This window comes from Microcebus murinus, chromosome 21 (genome assembly GCF_040939455.1).
Source record: "Microcebus murinus isolate Inina chromosome 21, M.murinus_Inina_mat1.0, whole genome shotgun sequence".
NCBI lineage: Eukaryota > Metazoa > Chordata > Mammalia > Primates > Cheirogaleidae > Microcebus > Microcebus murinus.
The window spans coordinates 17,158,706-17,186,348 of record NC_134124.1 but is presented as its reverse complement, the minus strand read 5'-3'; the positions used below and the strand labels follow the sequence as shown (position 1 = coordinate 17,186,348).

At 51.3% G+C, this 27,643-nt stretch overlaps 1 protein-coding gene across 6 annotated transcripts in view; it reads left to right on the top strand.

Annotated features, from left to right (window-relative positions):
• The window catches only part of ANXA6 (annexin A6), a 51,967-nt gene extending 25,179 nt beyond the window's left edge, over nucleotides 1–26,788 (top strand). For 5 of the 6 annotated variants that reach the window (XM_012740873.3, XM_012740874.2, XM_012740875.3 and 2 more), the window contains 16 exons: nucleotides 770–828; nucleotides 1,887–2,009; nucleotides 3,393–3,451; nucleotides 4,858–4,936; nucleotides 6,635–6,716; nucleotides 7,601–7,695; nucleotides 8,301–8,414; nucleotides 10,909–10,999; nucleotides 11,789–11,868; nucleotides 12,372–12,425; nucleotides 17,585–17,602; nucleotides 18,401–18,494; nucleotides 19,711–19,806; nucleotides 21,656–21,714; nucleotides 23,258–23,380; nucleotides 26,370–26,788. In XM_012740873.3, the coding sequence (XP_012596327.1) occupies nucleotides 770–828; nucleotides 1,887–2,009; nucleotides 3,393–3,451; nucleotides 4,858–4,936; nucleotides 6,635–6,716; nucleotides 7,601–7,695; nucleotides 8,301–8,414; nucleotides 10,909–10,999; nucleotides 11,789–11,868; nucleotides 12,372–12,425; nucleotides 17,585–17,602; nucleotides 18,401–18,494; nucleotides 19,711–19,806; nucleotides 21,656–21,714; nucleotides 23,258–23,380; nucleotides 26,370–26,429 (1,286 nt within the window). In that variant the 3' untranslated portion in view covers nucleotides 26,430–26,788. The remainder of the gene's footprint in view (nucleotides 1–769; nucleotides 829–1,886; nucleotides 2,010–3,392; nucleotides 3,452–4,857; nucleotides 4,937–6,634; nucleotides 6,717–7,600; nucleotides 7,696–8,300; nucleotides 8,415–10,908; nucleotides 11,000–11,788; nucleotides 11,869–12,371; nucleotides 12,426–17,584; nucleotides 17,603–18,400; nucleotides 18,495–19,710; nucleotides 19,807–21,655; nucleotides 21,715–23,257; nucleotides 23,381–26,369) is intronic. The other variant, XM_075996230.1, reaches the window with a different exon arrangement.
• The last annotated feature ends 855 nt before the right edge of the window (nucleotides 26,789–27,643 follow it).

Genomic DNA, 27,643 nt, shown 5'->3' with positions numbered 1-27,643 from the left:
CCTGTTTGTACTTCTTGGGGAAGACCTACAGCCCTTCATCTTCCTGCCCAGAGCCACCCCTGCCAGCCCTGTTTCAGAGGGATCTGACCTGTCTGGTGTAGCAGATCTAAAGAAACATCATTTCCACCTCCAGCCCAAACTCTACCCCCAACCTGGACTAGTTCCCTGCGAAACCTGAAAGGACTGGAAAGATAACAGTCTTTGAGATGGACTACTCAGATTTTAACAGGCCTTTTTTCTGATCTCTTTATCCCCTGGGGTTGGGTGAAAGTAGGAGTGTCTGGGGGGGCTGTGGGTTGTCAGGAGCCAGGGTTCTTCCTGCATTTGAGCAAGGTGGCCCCCCCAGGAATAGAAACAAGGGACCAAGCTATCTTTTTTTTTTTTTGAGACAGAGTCTCACTTTGGTGCCCAGGCTAGAGTGAGTGCCATGGTGTCAGCCTAGCTCACAGCAACCTCAAACTCCTGGGCTCAAGCGATCCTCCTGCCTCAGCCTCCCGAGTTGCTGGGACTACAGGCATGCACCACCATGCCTGGCTAATTTTTTCTATATATATTAGTTGGCCAATTAATTTCTTTCTATTTATAGTAGAGACGCGGTCTTGCTCTTGCTCAGGCTGGTTTCAAACTCTCGACCTTGAGCAATCCGCCCACCTCGGCCTCCCAGAATGCTAGAATTACAGGGGTGAGCCACCGCGCCCGGCCGGACCAAGCCATCTATCCCCCTTCTGAAGCAGCCGGACTAACTCTACCTCTTCCTCCCTCTTCACAGTGAAGTGTATCCGGAGCACCTCAGAGTATTTTGCCGAAAGGCTCTTCAAGGCCATGAAGGTGCGTGGCGGGGTCAACGTGAACGAGGTTGGGGGAGGGGTCTCTGCCTTCCCACACAGAACTATTGGGAATCTTTGGCAAGTCCTTGGGGGTCCACTGGCCAAACAGAGCCCTTCAGGGATGGGAATGGCCACCAGACTGACCCTGGGGATGGTGCCCTGTCCCAGGTGAGCTCCCGAGCCTGGGCTGCTGCCTGGTCACATGCCCTCTCCCCTGCATACCTGCCGTCACCTCCTGATCCATCCGAGGGTGCAGGGGCAGCCTGCACCCAATCTGGCAGCCAAATGGGATGGCAGCCCACAGATGTAAAAAATAGTAATTAACCAGCATGTTTATATACAGTGTACGTAGACAAGACCACCGTGGAGAACACATTGTCTGCCAAGACTCCCAGTGTTCATCTTATGACCCAACAGTTCCACTCTGTGTGTGTTCCTGAGGCCAGCGTCTCCCAGGTTTTCACACATGACACACAGAGAAGCTGATGACGGTCCATGGCACCCTGGAGTAAATGAATGCAGTCATTTGCAGCCAGAGAGGCCCAAGGCCCAAGAGATCGGTCCTTCCTGGCCCTCTGGCCAACCCCAAAAGGCAATGATGGCCATTCTCTGTCCACCAGTGTGCCATGGTGAGGTTGGGCAGCCCAGCCCTAGAGAGACGTTTGCCTGTATGCCCGCGTCTTAAGAATGCTCATGACGGGATTGCCCGTGTTAGGAAAATAGGAAAACAGCGCAATGGCCCATCAAGAGTGGAAAAATAAATGCACGGTGGTATATTTGCAAAGTTCCAAAATGATTTAGTTGCAAATCTAAATATATTGCTTAGAGTTACAAGGGTATGGATAAATTTTAAGGGAAACCAAGGGTGGAGGGGACAAGTAGCGGTTTACAAAAGCAAGAGGCACACACAGGGAGTGTCAAAGGGACTGGCAAGGTCTGCTTATTTTGTTCTTAATTTTAACTTTTTATTATGAAAATAGTGTTTCCAACTGAGCTGGGGGCTATTAGCACTCTGACTTCCTTTCAAGTCCCCGTTCCTCAAACCCGCTTGTCTTCCAGGGCCTGGGGACTCGGGACAACACGCTGATCCGCATCATGGTCACCCGTAGCGAGCTGGACATGCTTGACATCCGGGAGATCTTCCGGACCAAGTACGAGAAGTCCCTCTACAGCATGATCAAGGTCAGCAGAGCTCGTCAGGACAGAGAGCTTTCTACCAAGACTCAGGGCGGGGGACCACGCCCAGGAGGACGGGAACTGCCCTGGAAAGCTGGGAGTCTCTTGGAAATTCCAGGAGCCCCCGTCTTTCGCACACTCAAGGAATTAGAGGAAATTCAAAGAGGAAGGCAGGGGCTGGGTCCTGAAGGGCACACGAGCTGAACTAAGAATGGGGACTCCGTCCCAAGGGTGCTGAGAGTTCAGTGTCCTGGAAGAACACAAACGAGAGATTGTGCACAGCCCTGGGCCCGGTGACTGGTGATGGCTCCGTGGCCGTGAGGCTTTGTCAAGAGAACAGATGTAAAGTTGGGGTTTTCCTCTGTTTTTGAATGAGTGGAATAGAGCTATGTGGTGATAACAGGGTGATAACAGGGAAAGAGATCCAAGTGCGTTCCCCAAAGTATGTTTCCGAAGGGGAATATCTGTAGGCATCATGTGCAAAAATGTCCCACGGGAAAGTACGTTTGGAAAAAACTAGAATAAGCAAAACTAGTTTCTTTACTTCAGAACTCCTCAAAGCCTTTAATATTTCAAAGTCCTGTTATGAAACCCTAAGAGGGATACGGAATATGCCATTTGTATCAAAGTGTGCTTCTATCAAGCGTGTATTTGTTTGGGTTTGGGCGTTTCCCAGTGCATTTGTTCATGGAGCCAAGTTTTCGTGGAGTGTTTCACGTGGCAGGGCTGAGCTGGGGGCTTCTGAGACAGTGGTGTGCTGGGGCCGTCTTGCCCTGGCTCGGGAGAGCCGCGAGCATCTCCTCTCAGCTCCACGTTCAGTTCAGTGAAGCCCTGTTGGTAACTTGAAATTATCCGTCATTGGAAGTATTTACACCACGGAAATGGGCAAATGCTACAATTCAGGGCTGGCTGGCTTGCTTTCTTTCTTCTTTCTTTCTTTCTTTCTTTCTTTCTTTCTTTCTTTCTTTCTTTCTTTCTTTCTTCTTTCTTTTCTTTCTTTCTTTTGGCTGGCTTTCATTCTTTTCTTTCTTTCTTTCTTTCTTTCTTTCTTTCTTTCTTTCTTTCTTTCTTTCCTTTCTTTTCTTTCCTTTCTTCCCTTCCATTCTTTTTCTTTCCTTTTCTTCTCTTTTTTCTTTTCTTTCCCCTCCCTCCCTCCTTTCCTCTCTTTCTTCCTTCCTGCCCTCCCTTTTCCAGAGAGCCAGTTGTTGAGCGTCTACCAGCACACCACTATTTGGTGGGCTCAGCCACCTCCATGCAGGAGGAGGTTGGGGCTACTGTGGGCAAGTGCTGGTTCAGCCTGCCCCCGTTTTGGGTTACACAGGCCCTTCCCTCCTTGTCTGAGAGGAGCCGGGGCCAGGTAAGAGGTGACCTTCTTTCCTTTCACCCCAGCACGACACGTCTGGCGAGTACAAGAAGGCTCTGCTCAAGCTGTGTGGGGGCGATGATGAGTAAGTGGCTCCTTGGCCCCGGGCTGGAGGGCGGCAGGCCGGCCTCTCCTGGCTCTCATCCGATGGATGGGTGGGTTGGGTGGATTGGGTGAGCTGGGGGTACCTCTGAGCCAGGAGCACCACACAGGTGAAAGGTGGCCTTTGCCAGTGTCTGTTGTGCGTGTGTGTGTGTGTGTGTGAACGTGAGCGTGGTCTCCTGGCATGGAGATATCTGCCCTTGTGAACATGAAAGTCAGTCTGGGGTGGTGGATTCAGAATAGGAAGGTCCAGGCCCTGCTACTTCGTAGCCGTTTCTCAGTTTCACCATCTGTTAAATGGGAAGAGCACAAGTCCCTGCTGCCTACTCATCTGTGCAGTGCGTCTGTGTCACGTGCCTTCCTGTGCAGGCCCGTGGGAGGCCCCTGAAGGAGCCTTAGAAGTGCACACAGGCCAGTTTGCCGGGCAGGCCTGGGATGGGGCAGAAGTCTAGGGGCCATGTAATAAGTGTGTGTGAAAGCACATCTGGTTGCACCAGCTGAGACGGGGTGGGGGGGAGGGGTGCTTTGGAGATATGAGCCCTAGGCCCAAGGAGGAGGATTACGAGGCAGAGCCAGGTGAAGAGAGGGTCTGGGGGATAGTGTTTGGGGTAGAGGAAGTCACCTGTAGAAAGTCCTAGAGGTGAGAAGGAGCAGCCAGGCTCGGGTGCAAGACTGAGGTCACACCTCTGTGAAGTATTGGTGAGAGAAAAGAGGCAGAGAGCTGGGCAGGGCCTGGGGCCTCGTCCGGGAATGTTAAGTTGGGTGGTGACTTGACTAGATTTGTGTCCTAGAAAGGGAATCACAGGTGCTCCAATTTCCCTTCTCTGGGGCTTCTAAGGATCCAGCTAGGGAAGGGAGGTGAGACCCTCCTGCTAGCCTTCGCTGAGTGCCATGGGGCTGAGGCAGTTCCGCAGATGTTTCCTGAGCACCTGAACATCCGGGCCCTTCGCAGGAGGAGATGCAGGGCCGATGTGGCCATGGCTGGTTTACTGGCCTGCTTGACAGGGGAGACTGGGACAGAAGTCTCTCAAACTCTAAGGAAGAAAGGGGAGGTCGAGGGATTGGAGAAATCCTGTCCCACTTGGGCTCTGGGCCAGGAAGGCTGCTGGGAAGAGCCTGCGTGGCAGGGGCTCTCGGGAGGGGGAAAGTTCTCAGAAATGGAGGGAGGACTCTGGTGCATGGCTGAGGTATGGGCTAGAGAGAAAGAAACCTGTGTGTGTGTGTGTGTGTGTGTGTGTGTGTGTGTGTGTGTGTGTGTGTGTGTGTGTGGTGGGGGTGTGAATGTGTGTGTGTGGTGGGGTACTTGTGTGTGTTGGGGTGTGTTGCACATGTGGCATGTTGCCCCAGGTGACATTCCCTCCTGCCCTGTCCCCACCCCCTCCATTCCAGTGCTGCTGGCCAGTTCTTCCCGGAGGCAGCGCAGGTGGCCTATCAGATGTGGGAACTTAGTGCAGTGGCCCGCACAGAGGTCAGACCCTCCCCTCTGCTTGGCCTCTCCACCACAAGCTTGCACTCTTCTGCTCGCACCTTCCCGCTGCTCTGGTTGGCACCCAGCTGCCCCCTGGCGGCCAACCCGAGACACAGCTTCTCACATCTGAAGCTTCCTTTTCTCCCCTGGAGTGTAAACCCTGTGGGCGGGCGGCACTCTGGGGGCACCTGGACCCCGCGTTAACTGCTGGCACGCCGCCGGGGAGCGTTCTGTCCGCTGACTACTAACAGGGCCTGCAGAGATGGAGACCTGGCTGGTGTTGGGGAGGGGCCTGTCTCACACTGGGTCCAACAGTGGGGCTTCAGAGGCATGAAAGCTGAGAACAGATGGGCACCCCTGGGTGCCCTGGAGGATTCAAGGTTCTGAGCATCCTCAGAACCAGGGTCGAAGAGGACAGGATGAAAGGTTGCACAGAAGTACCTGGGGCAGAGCATTGCGATCTTGGATTCTCACTGTTACTTGCTGTGCTACCTCTGGCAGGCCCCCACCTCTCTCTGGGCCTCTGTGTCTACGCCTTTAGAATGAGGGGGCTAGGCGTGGCAATCTCTGGGACCTCTAAGAGCTCTTGAGCTCTGATGATCTAGGACAGCGTTTCCCAAATTCTAAGGCAAGAACTATCATTGCAGATGATCTTACGTGATCTGAGAAATGAACTTAGATTGGCAGGCGAGGGTGGGCTTCCCTGGCGGTAAATAACACTGAGCCCCCCATGGTGAACGGGGAGGCCCCTTCTCAATTCCATCAACCTTTCTGATCGCGTCAAAGAGAAAGTCCTGGTTTGGCGCCGCATCTCTGCAACACTCGCCGATTTTCCTTTTTCACAGAGAGAGCTAGCTTTCCGTTCAGAGCTTTTGGCAAGCAATGGCATCATGTACGATTTGATTATTTGTTTTGTTTTTATTACACTTGTTTTTGTGGTTTATTGCCTTTTTATGACACACGTGAGCCTGACTTCCTAATTTATGGTAGTAATATAAAATTATTTCCATTCATCAATTCACTGAACAAATATTTTCTGAGTGCCTATTTTGTGTGGGGCACTGTTACAGGCACTCGGAATATGTCACAGGGCAAAGCAGACAAGCTTCTGTGCCCTTTAGGAGTCTTTAAATGTACTTCAAAATGGATATATATATATAAGTACAGCAGAAAAGAAGTTAAATTGGGTAACCATATTAAGAGATAGCACAGGGCGTGTGTGGATTCGGAACACACTGTGAAAGTCACTGAGGAGTGACTGAAGTTTGGGAAACTCTGTTCTGGCGTCTCAGAGCACTTCTGCTGCCTTTTCAGGGGCGGTGGCTCTTTAAGAGGCAGAGGGGCCCTCGGGAACAGGTGGGGGTCTGAAAGGTGGGGAGGCTGATGGAATAGAAAGCCCCAGGGAGCTAAGACAGCCCAATCCCAGCAGGCAGGAGCCTGGCCACTCCCCCCCCCCCAGCACTTGCCCTGCTCCTGGGCCGGATCTCTCTCTCTCTCTCTCTCTCTCTCTCTCTCTCTCCCCTCCGCCCCCCATCTCTGGTGCAGGGTCTGTCTGCTGTGGCTTCACCTCCACCTTGTCCCCCTCAAGCTGCTTGGTTTGGGCTCGTGGAGAAAGCTTCCCACCCTGTGCATATTCTGTCTTGGCCTGGCCCCCGGGGGCCTTTGGGCACCTGCTGAGTTTCTTTCTGCTTCTTGCAGCTGAAGGGAACAGTGCGCCCAGCCAATGACTTCAACCCTGACGCAGATTCCAAAGCGCTGCGCAAAGCCATGAAGGGCATCGGTAAGGGGGACTGAAAGGGGCTGGGCTGCTCTCTGGCAGCGGGTGTGCTGTGTTTGGCAGGGGGCTGGGTGGTCAGAGGCCTCCAACTGGCGCCCGCAGGATGAAGAGGGCTCAATCCTGGATGGGATTCACTCTTCACCCTGCACCCTGCTGGGCCTGTGCTCAGAAAGTCCAGCTGGGACCAGGGTGTCCAGGGTGTGGCCTCCATTGCCTTTCTCCCCCCATCTGTCTGGCAGCCACTCCCAGGGGGCGGAAGGGCTGCCATCGGCTCCTGGGCTTCCGTCCCATTTGTCTCATAGGAATAATAACACGGACGGAGCCTACCTAGGACTGTAGGATGGTAGACGTAAAAAGGCCTTGAAAGATAGAGTCCCGTGCCAGATCTGAGGCTGGTGGCAGCAATCTGAGAGGCAATAAGTAGTATCTTAATGCCTTCCAGAGCCAGCCTGTTGTTGGAGGGACTTGTGGTCCAGCAAACAGGACTTAGATCATCAGGGTTGGAAGGATCTCTTAGTGATTACTGCAGCCTCTTCATGTCACAGATGTGGAAACTGAGTCCCAGGAAGGGAAAGGGACTTGCCCAAGGTGGACAGCCAGTACCAGAGCCAGGACTAGAACTCAGGGGTCCTGACTGCCAACCCAGTACTCTCCACCCACTGGGTGTCCTTTTTTCTTAACTAGTGGCATGACAGAAGGAAAGGCAGGGAGCAAGCCCAGGGAACTTAGTGGCTTGAGTCAGATGCGTGGTGCCTGCGGGGGCTTAGGAGCACATGGCTGCCTTGCCAGGCCCCTACCCTGACGACGGTTGATGGAGACCGTTGGGGGGGTAGTTGGGGAAGCTGAGCCAGGGGCCTTCTTCTGAGCATGTGGCTTTGGTGATTCAGGAACTGATGAGGACACCATCATTGATATCATCACACACCGCAGCAACGCCCAGCGGCAGCAGATCCGGCAGAACTTCAAGTCTCACTTTGGCCGGGTAAGGGCCTCCTCCTGGGCCCCAGGCCCCATGTCCACGCACCTCCCCTGATGGAGCTCAGCCAGGGCTCCCTGACACCCACGTGGTCATGTGATCTGAGTGTCTCCAGCATTGGGTTTGGGCAGACGTGTCTCTCCATTCCTCCAGTTCCTTGTGATGGGCAACACTTGTGTGCGATGGCTCGGTGGCCTCAGAGGCTCGCTGTGGGGCCAAAATCACGAGTTGTTTCCGTGCAGTGCTTCGTCATCTTGCAGTTCCTCTGCACAGAGAGCACTGGCTTCAAGGCCCGAGGCTGAGTGTTAGTGACTATTGCACCTTGGTGGCATCTGGCTTTGGCTGATAAGTTTCCCCCAGATGGAAACAGCATCCTCAATGTTGCCCCCTTCCCTTTCCTGCCTCCAAGGAGAGCAAGTCTTCCTCCTGGTGGGTTTTTCCCCACCCTCTTTGGCTTCGTGTAAATAATAAGCCCAACATCAGCAAAGACAGACACAGGCTTCCCTCATTGCCCCACGGGGCCCATATCCCCCTCCCATATGTCCTCCCTGGCCTGCGTCACGTGTGGGCAAGTGCTGATGTTGGCGTGACCTTGACTTTGCCCTTGGCAGGACTTAATGGCCGACCTGAAGTCTGAGCTTTCTGGAGACCTGGCGAGGCTGATTCTGGGGCTCATGATGCCACCGGCCCACTACGACGCCAAGCAGTTGAAGAAGGCCATGGAGGTATGGCGTGGCACCAGAGGGATGGGTCCAGTCTGTGCGGGTGCTGGTAGGGCCACAAGTGCCACTTGTAAGCCCAGGTGGTTGGCTGTAACTCCTTGGTGGAGTCCCTCCGGTCCCTACTTCCAGCTGGCAGAAACACGAAAGGGGAGAAGTACAGGACACGGCTGAATCCCGACACTCAAATGATGCTCCCTGGACTCTTGGCTCTGCTGTCCTCCATGGTGGCTTCACTCTCAGGCAGCCTTTCTCCCCATGGTGACAGGGTGGCTTGTGTACATCCTAACAGCTAGCAGCTCCAGCAGAAAGACAGTTGGTCCTTGCCAGGAGTTCCAGCAAGAGTCTTGGCATTTACCCTGCTCAATTCAATTTGAGTCACATACCCAGTAACCAGAGGGGGGGGGGGGCTCGCAGAGCAGCTGGAAGAAGCAGGGTAGATCTGGAAGGAACACGACAGCAGTCTGTGTTCCAGTCCAGCCCTGCCCTTTACTCACTTACCCTTCCTAAGCCTCTGTGCTTCATCTGTGGAATGGAAACAATCCCTGCCCTTCAAACCGGGACAGGTCAAACAGGTCTCAGGTAGGAAGGGCACTGTTAACTCTGAAGACCTGCCTCCATTTAGCCAGAAAGAGCAGTAACATCCGCAGATGTTGCTGGAGTAGCTTGCTCCCCAAGGTACCCATGGCACTATTGGCTGCTGTTTATGAAGAATGTATGGTACCAACCCTGGGCTGTGCACAGCAGCTCGATTAGTTGTCTCCTCAAGCCAAAAGGCAAGGCTCCTATTTTGTCCCCATTTTACAGAAGGGGAAACTGAGGCTAGGGGGTTAAGTTACTTGGTCTTGGTCTCAGCGCTATGAAGTAGCAAATCTGGGGTTCCAACCAAGTCTTTCTGACCCTAGAGCTTGTCTTGACCACCACAGGAAACCATTAGGGCTCTTAGCCCCTTGAAGATTAAGAGAACAGCAAAGGAGAACTAGAGGACTTTAAAAAAATGTTGCCTCAGCAAAGCAAATTGAGATTATTTTTTAAAAATTCTAAGTGAAAAAAAAATTCTAAGTGAAAAAGCAAATGATCTAAAGACACAGAGTAGGCCAGGTGTGGTGGCTCACGCCTGTAATCCTAGCACTCTGGGAGGCCGAGGCTGGTGGATTGCTCAAGGTCAGGAGTTTGAAACCAGCCTGAGCAAGAGCGAGACCCCGTCTCTACTATAAATAGAAAGAAATTAATTGGCCAACTAATATATATATATATAAAAATTAGCCGGGCATGGTGGCGCATGCCTGTAGTCCCAGCTACTCGGGAGGCTGAGGCAGGAGGATTGCTTGAGCCCAGGAGATTGAGGTTGCTGTGAGCTAGGCTGACGCCACGGCACTCACTCTAGCCTGGGCAACAAAGCGAGACTCTGTCTCAAAAAAATAAAAATAAAAGTAAAGACACAGAGTTCATGTCCCTTCTTTATGGTAATAGAAGGGACCAGTGAGCTAACCTGACCCAGCCCTTTCCATTCTTGCAGTTTACAAATGGGAAAGCAAGAGGCTCAGAGAGTAGTGAGCTGGAAGGAGGAGGGGGCTGGATCCTGGGTCTCAGGACCCTCCCGATTTCCTTACCACACACCTGCTTCTGAGACAGAGACCACTGAGGCTCTCCATCAGGATCGCCCTGGTCAGAGAATCCAGGGACCACTTGAGCCCTAGGCCGTAACCCCTGAGAGGACAGAGAACATGACTTGCCATTTCTTTGGTAGCCATAAGCCCGGGCACCTTGCACAGGGACCAGCACGTGACAGGCGTCTGACAGATGTTGGAACGAGTGAATCAGTCGTAGATTAGTCTTGTCTGTCTGCCACCCTCTTCCCTCTGTGTGGGGACCTTCGTGCAGCAGGATCCCCAGCCTGTCCCAGTCCAGGGCCCTAATGTCACAGTCACAGGTCACTCCTCAAATCCAAATATAAGCAAATGTGGGGTGTTTTTATCTTAAAGCACAAGATTGTTTTATCAGAAGATAAAACAGTACCGTGTTCTCTGTGAAAACTTGAGAAAATGTAGATAGAGCAGAAACAGAAGAAAACAGCACTCATCTGCAGTCCCTTACCCACCCGGGGACCACAACCACCCTTAACACCGTGATGCACATGCGTGTCTCTTGTTCTTTTTACATACTTACATGTAAATATTCATACTTACATAGGTATGTGCATGTGTTTTTAGACATACATACCCATATATCTTTTTTTTTTTTTTTTTTTTTGTCCAAAAGCAGTTCTCACGGGAGGTTCTGGAAATCTTGAGAGACCAGCATGGTCGGCCCTGATTGTGCCAAGGTCCCTGGTGTGGGGGCCATGTCTGGAGGCGAAGGGAAAGTCCAGGAAGGCTTGGCCTGGGGCTGCAGCCTCCTGGGTGGTTCCTTGGAGTAGGTGCCTCCTTGGCCTGGCCCGTGTGGGCCTCCGCACAGGGTCAGAACTGTGGCTGAGACGGTCTTTGTCTTCACATTCTAGGGAGCCGGCACGGATGAAAAGGCTCTCATCGAAATCCTGGCCACTCGGACCAATGCCGAAATCCGGGCCATCAACGAGGCCTACAAGGAGGGTGAGTGTGGGAGGCCCGGGCCCCGCAGCTCCCGCCCGCAGCCGCGGCTCTGGCCCGTCTCCTGTCTCTCAGCCACCAGGCTTTGCTAAGCCCCCTGAGTGTGCCCAGCTCTGTGTCTGGGGAGAGACAGGCGTCCCAAAAGGACAAAGGCCTGGAGGTAGACGAGAGCGTGGCTGGAAGCGGGAAGCGAGAACACCCCAGCCCGCTGGAAAGAGGGCGGGCGACTTTGGGGGGGTGTGGCCTGTGCAGTCGTACTGGGCCCCACACTTGGTTGAGTGCTACGCTATCCCGGTCTTGGAATTCTTAATTTTTAAACATGTGGATTCATATTTTCATTCTGAGGAAGCTTAAGTACCAGTCAAAAGTATTTCAGCTTTTTCTCTTAAAAGTAGCTTTAAACTGGTGGGATTTTTGAGCAGGGCACTGACCTGGTCAGAGGTGTGCTTTGGTCTAGCAACTGCCGTGCAGACGGAGGAAAGGTAGGAGAGAGAATGAAGACAGGAGGTGACTTAAGAGGCTGTTAGTGACAGCATCGTGATGCAGTGGGACCTCAACTGGAACAGAGCAGAGGGGAGGGACGGAGAGGAGGTGATGGGGTGATGGGAGTGCCAGTTGTCACAGTCAGCAGGATGGTGGCTGGATGTCCCCAAGAACCAACTACAAACTCCTTCTTCCCCACCTCCCCCTGCCAGCGGTGCCCTGCCTCTAATCTGGGCTTCTGGGAAGCCCCTTGCACCCCCCAAATCGCTCTTGGCTGGCAGCGGCCCACAGCCCCTCTCTCTGTCTCAGACTATCACAAGTCCCTGGAGGACGCTCTGAGCTCAGACACATCGGGCCACTTCAGGCGAATCCTCATTTCTCTGGCCACGGTGAGTGAATTCATGGGCCCCAGGCCGGCTTGCCCGGGTCAGGCGAGTTAGAAACCCCCTCCCACAGAAGAGGGTGTCTCCCCACCTGCCTCCTTCGAGTCCCATTGCCTGCCTGTGTTGTCCATTTGTCAAAGCTGGGTTGGTGCCACCTTCTCCAGGCAGCCCTGGCTTTTTGGGTCCCCAGCTCAGAGGACAAAGCCACATGGGTGACCCTCTAGTGGGAGCCCCCGCCGCCATCTCTCGAATTCCTATGACCCAAATGTCAGCCCCTGATTCACAGTTACTGAGAGTTCAGTGTGTGCCAGGCATTGGGCTAGGCGCCCTACAGAGGCTCTCATCTAATGACCACGACAGCCTGCCCTAATGAGACAGGATTATTGTCCCTGGGCCACAGATGAAGAAAGCATCCCAAAGGGTGAGGTGACTGAGCAGCATATGTATTAGCTAAGGGACAGAGGGGGTGGAGATTTGGGGACTGACCTTTCTCGCTGCTCCTGCTGTAGGGGAACCGTGAGGAGGGAGGAGAGGACCGGGACCGGGCCCGGGAAGATGCCCAGGTAAGACGCCCTCCCCCAGCCCACCCACTAGCCTCTGCTGGACTTCCCTGAGAAGTGGCTCCAGCTGACGTCTGTCCGCGCCAGGCCCTGGCTGTCTGGGAGTGGGAAGACTCCTGGCCGGGCATGGCTGGTTTGACTGGCTGACACTTGAGTGACCTTCACCCTCGGGAGTAAGACTTCGAGGGTTTCATAATGAGATTTGTGATGCTGGTCTTACTGGCATTTCCTCTGTGAATAGTAGGACCCTCAGAGTTGGAAGGGACTTACAGATTTCCCAGGTCAAATCCTTCATGTTACAGTGGGAAAATGGAGGCCCAGAGAGGGTGAATGACTTCTGAAAGTCACACAGCGACTCAGTGGCCCAGGTGTAATTGACCCAGAGGGAGCAGGTCTAGGAGCTTGCTGGGCAGGGGGCCTGAATGCTAAAGGTTTTAGTTTATTATCTGTAAAATGGGACCAGCGTCAAAGGGAGTGTCCTGGAAGAAGACTAGAAAGGAAGTTTCTTTCTTTCTTTCTTTCTTTCTTTCTTTTTTTTTTTTTTTTTTTTTGAGACAGAGTCTCACTTTGTTGCCCAGGCTAGAGTGAGTGCCGTGGCGTCAGCCTAGCTCACAGCAACCTCAAACTTCTGGGCTCAAGCAATCCTCCTGCCTCAGCCTCCCGAGTAGCTGGGACTACAGGCACGCGCCACCATGCCCGGCTAATTTTTTCTATGTATTTTAGTTGGCCAACTAATTTCTTTCTATTTTTAGTAGAGACGGGGTCTCGCTCTTGCTCAGGCTAGTTTTAAACTCCTGACCTTGAGCAATCCGCCCGCCTCGGCCTCCCAGAGTGCTAGGATTACAGGCGTGAGCCACCGCGCCAGGCCTAGAAAGGAAGTTTCTTGAGAGCTGGGATCTTGTTTTGTTCACTCGTGTATCCAGAGTGGCATATGATCAGAACTTAGTAAATATTTGTTGAATGGGGAAGGGGGTTCTCTAGGGTCTCTTGGCTGCTCTGCTTCTGCTCTGCTCCTAATGATCTGAGGTCTGGGCATGACTTCTCATGGAGGCTGGACAACCCCAAATTCATTTCCTCTGCGGGTTCCTGTGGCTAGGCGGTCCCTGCCGAGGCCATCTGCACTGTCCCTGCTGACCTATGGTTGACCCCAGTGCCCACTGGCCTGGCCCAGGTCTAGAGCTTCATCTCTTCTCCCCACCCAGTCCCCACCCCCACCAACGCTCTCTGTCCCAGGGCTAGGCGTAGACAGCACTGACGGGGAATCCAGCCCCCTTATTGTACAGCTGCAGGGTTGAGAAGAGCACGGATGGGTTGGCAGTCAGGGCACCAGCTCTTCTGTTCCCAGCTCCCACCAGCGGAGATGTGCTATGTTACAGCAGCAGCTGAGCTAGAGCAATCCTTACCCGTAACCTACAATTACAGAATCATAACTGTACTTATTAGAACGCATGCTACATACTGAGCATGACGCCAAGACTGTTCTGTGCTTTGTTGTGTTTCCTTCTTTACTGGAGGAAAATGAGGGTCCTAATTTATCCCAGGGCACAGTTTCCAGGTGGCAGTGGTTTGATCGGAACTCAGGCTTGCCTAACTCCAAGGTCTGTACTAAATACAGTGATAAATTCCAGGACCCAGGCCAGTTCAGTTCCCCTGCAGCTTCCAAATCAAGCAGCTGTTGTTGTCCAGTCGCCTGACCCTTGCTCAGAAGCTTCACGGTTAATCCAAATGCCTGGTATTGTACCAGCTACATCATGGGCTCGTTCCTGGGGGCCAGCCTGGGAACCCAGCCAGACAGTAGGGTGGCTTGCTGAGCCACATTTCATTTGCTCATTCAACACATGTTTTAATTAAGAATGACTCTAAGCAGCTTCATTATGCTGCTAAGGGTTTTTGATCTTAGATCTGACCCCAAATCCATCCTCTACTCCAAAATCCATTTTTCGGGAGCACTTCTGCCTGGTGCCTGGTCCACCTGTGGGGCTGCGCTTCTAGTTCCCACCGGCAGGGGGCAGTGGTGGCCCTCACAGGCAGCTGCTCTGCAGGAGAGAAGGGGAGAGAGAGAACCAGGACAGAGCCAACTAAGGGACCCTGGACCCAGAGCCCTGCCCAACTCGGCTGCTTCTCCAGATTTAGGACACTGGACCCTGATCTTAGTGTGGACTCATTTTCTCATAACTAGCAATATATTGTGTTATAGAAACTTTAGAAAATAGAGACAAAAAAAAAAAACCTAAACGAAACCAGAACCTAATAGTAATAGCCATTGTTAATATTTTGGCATATATTATTCTAGTTGTTTTTCTATGTATATATATTAATAGATTTCTGATTTGATAGCAGTTAAACATTAATATTCTGTGAATATTATTGCATATTTTTAAAAAAATCAACACCATCATTTAACTTTATTTAACCAGCCCTCTTCCTAGTAGCGTACTCTTTTATCACATTTGTGATTTTCTCCTTAGAATAGATTTCTAGGCCCGGATAATGCGCATGAGTGCTTGGCAGTTTCGTTTGCCTGTTTTACACCACCTCTCCCCCAGTCTCTCGCTCTGGATGCCTAAACACCCTCAAACTCTTAGAAGTCTGGGTCTGTCACTAACAGGCAAACACATGTCCACTTCCCACCTGTTCCCCCACAGTAATTGTTAATAGCTTCCCCTTTCACTCTCTGTGCTAACTAGAACGATAAATAATATAGATAACTAATTATTATAGACCCACAGTGAAATGAAGCATTGCCATTTTTTGATAATCAATCCTCAGGTTTTTGTTTTTTTTTAAATAACAGCTTTATTGAAATATAATTCATATTCCATACTATTGGTCTATTTAAAGTATAAAATTTGGTGGTTTTTGTTATCTTCACAGACTTGTGCAACCATCACCACAATCAATTTTAGAATATTTCATCACCCCAGAAAGAAACCCTGTGCACATTAGCAGTCACTCCTCATTTCCTCCCAACCTCCCAGCCCTAGGCAACCACTAGTGTGCTTTCTGTCTCTCTAGATTTGCCTAGTCCGGACATCCCATGTAAATGCAATCACAATATGTGGCCTTTGGGGACTGACTTCTCTCGTTTAGCGTGACTTTTTTTTGTTTTTTGAGGCAGAGTCTCACTCTGTTGCCCAGGTTAGAATGCTATGGCGTCAGCCTAGCTCACAGCAACCTCAAACTCCTGGGCTCAAGTGATCCTACTGCCTCAGCCTCCTGAGTAGCTGGGACTACAGGCATGTGCCACCAGGCCCGGCTAATTTTTTGTATATATTTTCAGTTGCCCGGCTAATTTCTTTCTATTTTCACTAGAGACGGGGGGTCTCACTCTTGCTCAGGCTGGCCTCGAACTCCTGAGCTCAAACGATCCACCCACCTTGGCCTCCCAGAGTGCTAGGATTACAGGCGTGAGCCCCTGCGCCCGGCCTAATATTAATCATTTTTAAGTGTACAGTTCAGTCACACCTTAAGTACATTCACGTCATTAGGCGACCATTACCACCATCCATTTCCAGAATTCATTGTCTTGCAAAACCAAAACTCTGGACCCATTAAACAGTCACTCCCATTTCCCTATCCACCCAGGCCCCAGCGACCACAGTTCTACTTTCTGTCTCTATGAAATCTGGTGACTGTCAGTACTTCGGTGCAAGTGGAATTGTATAGTGTTTGTTCTCTTGTGACTGGCTTATTTCGCTTAGTATAATGTCCTCAGGTTTCAACTACATTGTTTTCAATGCAGAAAAGTACTGGAAAAAAAAAAAATAGATGCAGCCCATAATCCTAGCAGCCCTGATAACTCCTATTTGATGTTTAAATTTAAAAAATGAAATAATATATTTGCATGTTTAGGAAACGTAAATGTAAAATTTCAGGAAGAATAAAAGAAAATGCAAACACTTTCCCCCAGTCTTTCTCCCCAGTGGCAACCATTGGTAACAGCATCTTAACAATTTTTTTATGTACTTCCCTGTAAGTACGAGACAGTGTTTATGGTTTCTTATCAAGATAAAAGAAACACTCTTATAGAATGTGCTATACTTTACTTTTTTACTTAATTTAAATGGAAACTCTCCCTATCAGCACGGTAGATAAATCTCATTCTTATTAAGAGCTCCGGGGATTGTTCCTATTGCTTGGATAAACCACAGCCTGTGTAACAAGTCATCTACTCACACTTCCAAGTTTTTCTCTATGACAAAGAATGACGCAGGAAACAGTCTTGCATTATGTCGTGGGAGACCTTTGCCAGTGTATATGTCAGGCAGATTCCTAGCAACATAATTGCTTGATCAAACAGGCATATGTATTTTAACTTTTGGTAGACGTTGCCAATGTATATTATACAATAAAAAGGAGGCAGAAGTGTCCAGAGTGTAAGCTACTGTGAAGCTTACAAAGAGAATAGTTTCAGTCTATCCAGTAGAACAAAGGGGTCAGCAGAGCTTCAGAGGAAAAGCAAAAGCAAAACTCAGTCTGGGTACACAAGGGCTGGCTGTATTTTGTTCCCAGGCATTCAGAGTCACAGCTATTTGCCTAACAAAATAAGTGTCCTAACCACAGAATTTTGTGCTCTGCATATTGCAACAATTAAAAGTAACCCTCGTAAAATGACTTTCCCACCTCCACGTCCACCTGGCTGTGTGTCCTCAGGCTGTCACCTCTCCTTGGGCCCCAGCTGGCCTGTTTTTCCCATCTGTAACATGAGGTGCTAGATTACCTGTCTCGCAACCCCTTCCAGAAAGGGTGCAGGGAACTTTGCAATCCTCACATTTAACTTCTCAGTGGCTCTGGGGAGAAGCGATGGGGATCTTTTCTCAGTTTTCAGACAAGGAAACTGAGGCTTGGAGTCTGCTCTAGGTTATGGGGTACATAGGGAAGAGTCCCCATTTCTCTCTTTCTCTTATCCCTCAGGTCATCATGTCTTTAGTTAACGCTAGGCCTAGCCCCGTTTTGAGCTCCAGCCCAAAAAGTCAGAGGAAGGAATTTTTCCCTCGTCCCTGTCCCCCATCATGTTCTGAGTTCCCTCGGGGTCTCCTGGGATCCCCACTGCTCCTAGCCAGGCCCCCGCACCCTGCACCCCAGGGCCCAATGCCACCCTCCCGGCCTCCTCTGACTCTTGCCTTCCCTCTCTCCCTCCTCTCTCTCCTCCCCGCTCTCAGGTGGCTGCTGAGATCTTGGTGAGTGTCCTGTTCTTTGTTTGGATTTTAGCTACCTGAGTAAAGTCTGGCTGGGACCCGGGGCTGGGCCAAGTGGGGTCGAATCGGGCTGTGATTTGGGGGTTTGCTCTGCAGCTTCTCTCTCTCCCCTTCCGGGCCCCTTAGGGACCCTGCCGGGCAAAAGATGGGCCAGGCAAGTGTTTCCCAAGCTTCAGCCATTCATCTCTGGCAGGATTTGTGCTACATAACCACTAGCTACTAATAGTTACCTTTACATCGACTTACTTTTAAACCTAAAATGAGTTATTTCAAAGGACATTTAGTATCAGTATAAATAGAACTGATAGCTGGCCAGAAGATAATTGTGGAAACATATACATGCAGCATGTTGACATATGTTTGCCTTTGACCTTGCTTGGGGAAACGCTGGCTAGGCCGTCTTTCCTGCACGTGTGCACACGCGTTCCCCAGGGGGGCTGTCAGAGAGGCTGAGGGATGGAAGGGGAATGTCAGGTCTCTTGCCCAGTGTCTCGGGAGCCCCTCCCAAGGGGCCCAGTCCCATGCCCCTGAGGCCAAGTCCCCACTGCTAAGCCCATCTGTGTCAGTCCATAGGGTCCCTGGGAACTTGAGAGGGGAGTGTGAGTTCATTGTGCTCGAGGGGGAGGGAGGAAGAGGGGGCCAAGCTCAGCTCCCTTGGATGGCTGGGTTAGCCCAGCGTGTAGCTGTCCTCAGCCCAGACAAAGATAGGCATGTGAATAATAACCTAGGCTTTTCTTTTGTCTCCCCTCCCAAATCCTTGCCCCGACTTGGGCCCTGCAGGAAGTAGCAGACACGCCTAGCGGAGACAAAACTTCCTTGGAGACGCGTTTCATGACGATCCTGTGCACCCGTAGCTATCCGCACCTCCGGAGAGGTGAGGCCTGACCTCCTCCCCTCCCAGTTCAGCAGGAATATCCCCGAATCTGATGAGAGGGGAGGAGCCAGTTGCCCACCTACCTCCTAGCCTCAGCAGTGGAGTGCCATGGCTGATGGAGACCCAGAGCCCTGGGTTCTAGTCCTGGCTCTGCTGCTGACCATGGCTCAGCCTTGGGCCAACTCCTCTCACCTCCTCAGGGATGCAGGTGGATGCCCAGGATTAGGGATAGCAAGTGAATTTCACCTTGAAGGCCAACTCTGATGGGTTGGGAGTAGCTGCCTAGACTACTGTGTTGAGAAGGATTCTGAGGTTCAGCATCATGATGCTGCCAGGACCAAGGCAGTGAGGAGTGGTTTGAACCACAGGCCACGACATGCACAGGGCACCCCAGTATGCAGTGGCCCTGCTGTTAGGTGATTGTGAAGTACCCTTTCCACTAAGACATTAGCATTTTAACATGCCTTTGTCTGGCACTTTTCCATACTTAAGGTGCTCTAGCACAGGGGCTAAAAGAATGCACCTGGGTAGCACAGGCGCTAAAAGAATGCACCTGGGTAGCACAGGGGCTAAAAGAATGCACCTGGGTGCGGGACAACCTTGATTTGAATCCCCCCTTTACCAGCTGTGTGACCTCAAGCCAGTTACTGAATCTCTGTGCCTGAGCTCCCTTATCTAGGAATGCAGGTTTTAGTTCTACCTTGCGTGATTGTCGGGAAGATGTGAAACGCACGACATGGGTAAAGCGCCTCGCACAAGGCCTGGCACGCAGCGAGTGCTTCCCGGGCCTTAGCATTTTGTCATTACTTACAACAGTCTCTGTCCCAACTTGACACAGGAGGAAGAAGGGGCCCAGAAAGGGGAAAGGGTCACTCGAGGTCACTCAGTGAGCTAGAAGCAGAGCCATGACCAGGACCCCTGGCCTTTTTACTACTCCAGCCGAGGTTCCCAGAACTTGTCCAAGGCTCTGGGGTTGTTGGCCGGGCCTGCAGGCTCTGACTTGGCACTGAAAGCCCAAGCAGCCTTGATGTCGTGACTTCCCTCTCGCGGTGATCCTGCCTGGTGCATTCCCGCCTGGCTGTGGCCATGCCTGCCGCCCTTTCCGCTCTGCTGGGCGCGGCCCCTGTGCAGACCAGGCGGGGCAGGGGAGGGCGAGCGCCTCCAACCCCCCAGACTGGCGCTCACCCCCCTCCTCCGGGGCTTCTCTTGGGGCCAGTCTTCCAGGAGTTCATCAAGATGACCAACTATGACGTGGAGCACACCATCAAGAAGGAGATGTCTGGGGACGTCAGGGATGCCTTTGTGGCCATTGGTAACTGGCGGGGACCCAGGGAAGGGGCTGGGGCACTAGGAACTTGGCCAGATTTTCTGGAAGAGTGTCACTTTGGCAGCCCCCTCAGCTGCTGGTATTGGAAAGCAAATGCTACCACAGGCGGCCGCCAGGGTCCTGCCCGACGTGTGATTGTTGGGGAATATGAGGACTGTTCCAGGCTGCAGCACGGGGTGAGGAAACGATTCTCCCGAGGAAGGGCCAGGAGGCTAGTGCAGGGCAGGGGGAGGCGCAGTGTCCTGCAGGACTAGAGTATATGCACGCACACACATGCTCAACACATGCACAAAGCACTTGCACATGCACACGCCACACACATAGCCTGCACACACAACACATCTACACATACACACTAGTCACACATGACACGTGCACACCACTTAATGCACACACAACACATCCACACATACATGACACACACTGTACATATACACAGCACACACACTCTTTCCTCCCAGCACTCTCTTTGATTACTCTTTTCTTACATAATTTGAGTTCTTGACTTTGGAAAAGTCTTGCCCTTTGGGATCTCAATCTCTGCGTGTCTAAGCATGGATGAGTGGGCATGAGCAAGGGCTGTTGTTTTCATTAGCATTGACTATTATTAGTATCTTAATTCATTTACGATAAAATGCATTGCATGGATGAACAAAGGAATTTCCACTATAATCAGAGAATATGGGAGCGAGGCTGGTAAGGTAGTGAAGGAGGGCAGGTGCTTTGAACTCCAGGCCAAGGAGCTTGGGGTTGGTTTGGAAGGAATGAGGGAGATGTGTGATGTGATCTTTCCCGTGGGGCTCCTGAGCCTGCTGCAGGGGAGTCCCTTGCACGACTGTGCCCTTGGGGTGAGCAACTGGGCCTTTGGCCTCTGGCCCCTTGTCTTAAAGACACTTTTATATCCAGCATCATTCCAACTCTGGAGCTGGTATCTGGTTCTTCCTCCTTAAGCTATCTGAGTCACCCCATGTAGGCTCTGGAACCTTGAAATGAAGCTAAGGCCTTGAGAAAGGGCTGGGTTGGCCTAAGCAGGCAGGCATTATCTGGGGTGGGGGTGGGGAGCGTGGGCTGCCAGTGTGGCCAGAGTGTGCAGGCCCTGGGCGGGACTCACCCCCAGGGATTAGCATGGTGCCTCAAATTATGCCAATGAGCAACCATTCTTTGGGATGGTATTTCTGTAATTCAGTAGCTCTCAAACATTAGGCTGCACTAGAGTGGGGCGATCAACTGTCTTGATTTGGGCAGGGTTTCAGGCGCTAAAACCAGGACCATCCCAGGCAAAATGGGACGAGTTGGTCACCCACCTCCAGTTGCAGTTTCAGGGCATCTGGGCTGGGGCCTGAGAATTTGCATTTCTTCCAAATTCCCAAATGGTGCTGATATTGTTGGTCCAGAAAACACACTTTGAGAACCAGTGCTCGAAATGTTTCCAGAATCTGAGTCTGTAGGATGCAGCCTAAAACCTGAGTTTTAAACAAGCTTCTCAGGTGATTCTGATGCACTTAAAAATGTGAGGCCCAGTGCCTTGGGTTCGTGATGAGTTAATTCTCTTTGAATCCTATACTTTGAATCCTATACTAACCTTGGTTAGCTATAAGCACCTTAGAAGGAAATGAGTTGCAACCAAGTGAGAGCCAGGCCTAGGAAGGAGCCAGACAAGGAAGCCCTTGGGGGTGAAGGGGACACCCCCAAGCATGACCCTGGAGTTGGCAATGATCTGCAGACCCAGGTTGTGGGAGAGGAATGGGGCACGGGGGGGGTGGGGAGCCCAGTCCACAGGTTGGGTGTACATCCCCTGACCAAACTCCCTGCATCTTTCTCCTCTCCCCACCAGTTCAAAGTGTCAAGAACAAGCCTCTCTTCTTTGCCGACAAACTTTATAAATCCATGAAGGTAAGGAAACTTGCTCATTCGCTCCTTTCCCTTCAGGCACTGACTTCCAGGCACACACGAAGACAGGTGTATGCCATTCCCCGATCAGGACATCTGGCAGCTGTTTCCTCCCATGTGATACTTATCAGCATCTACCCTTGTCTGGCTCTAGGATGGTAGTTCCCAATTGGGGGTGATTTGCTCTCCAGGGGACATTCGGCAATGTCCAGACACTTCTTTGCTTGTCACAACTTGGAGTATATTGCTACTGGCATCTAGTGGGAAGAAAGCAGGGAAGCAGTTGAAGATCCTACGATGCCCAGGACAGCTCTCTGCAGCAAAGAATTGCCTGAGCTGAACTGTCAAGGTTGAGAAACCTGTTCTAGGAACACAGGGCTGAGCGAGACACAGTCTCTGTCCCCTGAGAGCTCACATTCTAGCAAGTGACTCAGGGCCTCCTATGACAAATGAGTGTCCAAGGTCACAAGTGCTCAGTTCTGGGACTATAGCTCTGCCCTTCTTGAAGAGCCCAGGCCACACTGGCCATCCTCTTAGCCCAGCCATTGGGGTCTCACCTGCTGGCAGAGCCTGGCCAGGGAAGAAGCCTGAGACCCTCTGAGCCTGCAGTCCCAAACCCGACAGCCATTTCTTGAGCACTTAGCCTGTGCTCATGAGCACCGAGCCCTGTGCCAAGCTCTGACCATAGTTGACCCTCGTGGCAATCTTGTGAGGTCAGTATCCTCATTTCACAGAGGAGGAAACTGAGGCCTAGGGAGCTTGAAACTATGCTCAAGTTTATATGGCTCCTAGGTGGCAGGGCTGGGACTCGAACCTCACCTCGCTCTGACTCCTGAGCTGTCATTCCTCGCTCCCCGGGGGCAGAGGCGGGCCCTGGCGGCCCACGCATTCCGGTCCCCATGCCCTCCTCTCCTTCAGCCCTGTATTAGTTTCCCAGGGCTGCTGCAACAAATCATCACCAATTGGGTGATGACAGAAATGTATTCTATCACTGTTCTGGAGGCCAGAAGTTCAAAATCAAGATGTTAGCAGGGCTAGTTCCTTCGGGAGGCCTTGAGGGAGAACCATCCCATGCCGCTCTCCTAGCTTCTGCTGGTTGCCAGAGGCCCTTGTATTTCTTGGCTTGTGGACACAACACTCCAATCTCTGCCTGTGTCTTCACGTGGCCTTCTCTCCGTATGGTAGTGTCCCTTCTCTTCTTGTAAAGCTACTAATGATTGGTTTGGGGCCCACCCTAATCCGTTATGATGTCATCTTAATTAATTACATGTGCAAAGACCCTATTTCCAAATTAGGCCACCTTCTGAGTTTCCCGTTGGACATGAATTTTGGAGGGGACACTGCTCAACCCATACAGGCCTTTTTTGCCTCTCAGTCTGGCCAGTCCTGGGCATAGGAGAGTTTGGGTCAGGACTATTTGTGGAAGACACAGGCAGAATAGCCCACCCTGGTCTTAGAAGGTAAAAGGGATGGACACCCACTATGTCTTGCCTGACCCAGCTCTGCCTCTCCTCCTGCCCATTCCCCTCTTGCCTGGCTCCACCAGGGCGCTGGCACGGACGAGAAGACCCTCACCAGAATCATGGTCTCCCGGAGTGAGATCGACCTGCTCAACATCCGGCGGGAATTCGTTGAGAAATACGACATGTCTCTCCACCAAGCCATTGAGGTAAGGGAGGAGTTAGAGGTCAGTGGGAAGGGAGCGAGTGTCAGATCCCTAATATAAGATTATTTTTATTTCCATTGTCTTTTTCCCACTGGATTATCTCTTAGAACAGCCAGGATATTGCTAAATGAAAGGAGACCTGCCTCATTGTTTATACCAAAATAAATTCCAGAAGAATCAAAAGTATATAATTAAAGATTTCCAAATAAAACAAGAGCCCATTTTTTGCTTTTTAAAAACAACTTTAGGCCGGGCAAGGTGGCTTATGCCTGTATTCCTAGCACTCTGGGAGGCCAAGGCGGGCAGATCGCTCAAGGTCAGGGGTTTGAAACCAGCCTGAGCAAGAACGAGACCCCCGTCTCTAAATAGAAAGAAATTAATTGGCCAACTAAAAATATATATATAGAAAAAATTAGGCCGGGCGCTGTGGCTCACGCCTGTAATCCTAGCTCTTGGGAGGCCGAGGCGGGCGGATTGCTCAAGGTCAGGAGTTCGAAACCAGCCTGAGCAAGAGCGAGACCCCGTCTCTACTATAAATAGAAAGAAATTAATTGGCCAACTGATATATATATAAAAAATTAGCCGGGCATGGTGGCACATGCCTGTAGTCCCAGCTACCCGGGAGGCTGAGGCAGAAGGATCACTCGAGCCCAGGAGTTTGAGGTTGCTGTGAGCTAGGCTGACGCCACGGCACTCACTCTAGCCTGGGCAACAAAGCGAGACTCTGTCTCAAAAAAAAAAAAAAAAAAGAAAAAAGAAAAAATTAGCCGGGCATGTGGCACATGCCTATAGTCCCAACTACTCGGGAGGCTGAGGTAGGAGGATTGCTTGAGTCCAGGAGTTTGAGGTTGCTATGAGCTAGGCTGAGGCCATGGCAATCTAGCCGGGCAACAGAGTGAGACTCTGTCTCAAAAAAAAAAGCCCAGAAAACAAATAAAAACGACTTTAGGCCGGGCGATGTGGCTCACACCTGTAATCCTAGCACTTTGGGAGGCCCAAGCCAGAATGCTTGAGGCCAGGAGTTCGAGACCAGTGTGAGCACAAGTGAAAACCCAGCTCTACAAAAAATAGAAAAATCAGCCAGACACAGTGGCAAACACCTGTAGTCCCAGCTACTTGGAAGTCTGAGAATTACCTGAGCTGAGCCCAGGAGTTTCAGGTTGCTGTGAGCTATGATCATGCCACTGCACTCTAGCCTGGGTGACAGAGTGAGACCCTGTTTCAAGAAAAAGGAAAAAAAAAACCCACTTTATTGAAGTATAATTTACACATCATAAAATTCACCTGTTTTAAAGGTGCAAATCAATAATTTTTAGTAAATTCACTGAGTTGTGCAACCATCACCACCATCCAGTTTCCAAACATTTCCATCATCCCGCTAAGCTCTCTTATGCCTCTCACCTATTTCCACCCCAACCACGGGCAGCCACCAAGCTTCCTTCTGTCTCTGTTGATTTGCCTTTTCTTAGATAGTTTATATAAATGGAACCATGTAATGTGTGACCTTTTATGTCTGACTTCTTTGACATATGGAGCCCATTTCTTTTTTTTTTTTTTTTGTCTTTGATATTGGCCAAGATCTTATGGTTTGATGCTATCTATACTCGGCTGACAAGACTGGGCCTCTCACAGGCATTCTCGTGTAGACTTGGTGGGAACGTAAATCATCAGCACATTTTATAGGGTAATTTGGCAGTTTCCAAATGTAAAATACGTATATTTTTAACTTGGTAATTGTAGGAATTTATCCTACAGACATAGCGACACATGTTCTCAAAGATGTGTAAGAGGATATTTATGCCGGCATTGTTGATAGTAGCAAAAGATTGGAAGCCTTCCCTACAGAACCAGTTAAATAAATTAAGCCCCATCCATATGCTAGTATACATACAGCTGTAAGAAACCACGAGAAATCTCTATGTACTGATTTGGAAATCAGTGCATAGAATCTTGTCGAAGTCCAGCCCAGAACAGGATACGTGTCCATTTGTGTATAAAAGGGTTGTTATACAAATACACATATTGGCATGTGCATAGACAATGGCTGCAAAATTGTACAAGAAAGTAGTTAACAGGCTGGTCCAAAGGTAGCGAGTTATCACGCTTGACTGTTCGTAGTCACAGGTCAAACGCCTTGTTCTCCTATCTTGCCCCCTTCTCACTACTGCAGTTGACTAGTCTTTAAGAAAAAAAAAAAGATAGAATTAACAGTGGCCTCCTCTTGATTATGGGGACCTAAGGCGTCAAGGATGGCAGGAACACTTTTATCGCATAATCTTTTCTTGGATTTTAATTGTTTATGATGATAGATAATACATTGTTTTTCAAAAATCATATCAAAAAATATAACCAAAAAAACTCAAGAAATCCATATCTCCTAGAAACGATAGGCGCCCCTCTAAGAGGAGAGCCGTGCCCCAGCCCGACCGTGCGCCAGTACCTCGTGATGTGTCGTGCACGTGGTGACATTCACACACATTCCCAGGAATGGCCTGGCAGCCAGTGCATGACAGTGTTTGTTCAAACAAGGAATCACGTGACACTGTGTGCTAAGGGCCATGAGGGGACAGTATTAGCAGAGTGGAAGGGGACCAGGGGAGGCTGGAGTTGACCCTGCCTCCTAAGGCACGATGGCGGGCCTGGCGCTTCTCAGAGCAGAGCACTGCTGCGGACAGGATTTGGGGCATGCTGGACGGGAGGGGCGGGAGGTGGGAAGAGGACTGGGATGCTCCCAGCAGGCAGGCAGCAGGTGAAGCTGCAGAGCTCTGCAGGTGACAGACCACCACGGGCGGGGAAGCCAGTCCGGGAGCTTGCACATCTTCCTGAGGGTAACGGAACGTGGTCACGCGTATGTGTCAGGGAGACCCCTCTGGTCTTGGTGCAGCAGCTGCACTGCCAGGGGAGATGTCCAGGCTGAAGGGCAACAGTGGGAGGGGCATTGAGGCCAGAAGGACTGTTGTCACTCACTCTGCTCTCCCTCTGCCCCTGCCAGGGCGACACCTCCGGAGACTTCCTGAAGGCCCTGCTGGCTGTCTGTGGCGGCGAGGACTAGGGCCACCAGCTTGGGCGGGCACCTCTACCGAGAAACAGTCAGCAGCTCCAGCTGCCATGGCCAAGCGCGATCGTTCCAGCTCCAGAGACTGAGGAAGGGGCGGGGTGGGGGGAGGGTTGGGGTTGGGCTCTTGTCTTCAACTGGGGCTTTGGAAAGGCTCCCACCCCCACGGGCCAGGGAGGGCCCAGCACGGTCACTCCTGCTCACGGCCGAGCGGCTGAAGAACCATAGCCATAGATGCCGTCCACCTTCACTCCCCTCTGACACCTCAGCCTTTCCCAGCTGCCTTCCCTTGCCGCAGCCTGTGCCCTGGTCTGGGCTTTGTCAAATCCTAAAACATACCGAGCCTCCGTCTGTAATGAGTGGTGTGTGTGCTTGGAATGGTGGGTCGGTGGCAAGTGCCGGTCGAGTGTGCTGGGGTAGCGGGAGGAGTTGGTAATATGTGTTGGGGCGAATCGGCACCCATCTCCACCCAGGCTGTGCTGGAGTCCTGGCCTGGGAGCAGGAAGCCTGGCTTCAAATTTGCACCTGCCGGCCGGGCGCGGTGGCTCACGCCTGTAATCCTAGCTCTCTGGGAGGCCGAGGCGGGCGGATTGCTCAAGGTCAGGAGTTCGAAACCAGCCTGAGCAAGAGCGAGACCCCGTCTCTACTATAAACAGAAAGAAATTAATTGGCCAACTAATATATATAGAAAAAATTAGCCGGGCATGGTGGTGCATGCCTGTAGTCCCAGCTACTCGGGAGGCTGAGGCAGCAGAATCGCTTGAGCCCAGGAGTTTGAGGTTGCTGTGAGCTAGGCTGACGCCACGGCACTCACTCTAGGTAACAAAGTGAGACTCTGTCTCAAAAAAAAAAAAAAAAATTTGCACCTGCCATGCACTTGCTCTGTGACCTCTAACCCTAACCCTTCCCTCCCCGAGTCTCTATTTTCTTGTCTACAAAATGAGGGAGTTGGATAAAAACATCTTGGCTTCCCTTCTAACATAGACATCCTAAAGTGTGTCTCCAGTTCGTTCCCTTGACATTTCTCTCTTTAAAAAAGAAATGAGGCGGCCGGGCGCTGTGGCTCACGCCTGTAATCCTAGCTCTTGGGAGGCCGAGGCGGGCGGATTGCTCAAGGTCAGGAGTTCAAAACCAGCCTGAGCAAGAGTGAGACCCCGTCTCTACTATAAATACAAAGAAATTAATTGGCCAACTGATATATATATAAAAAA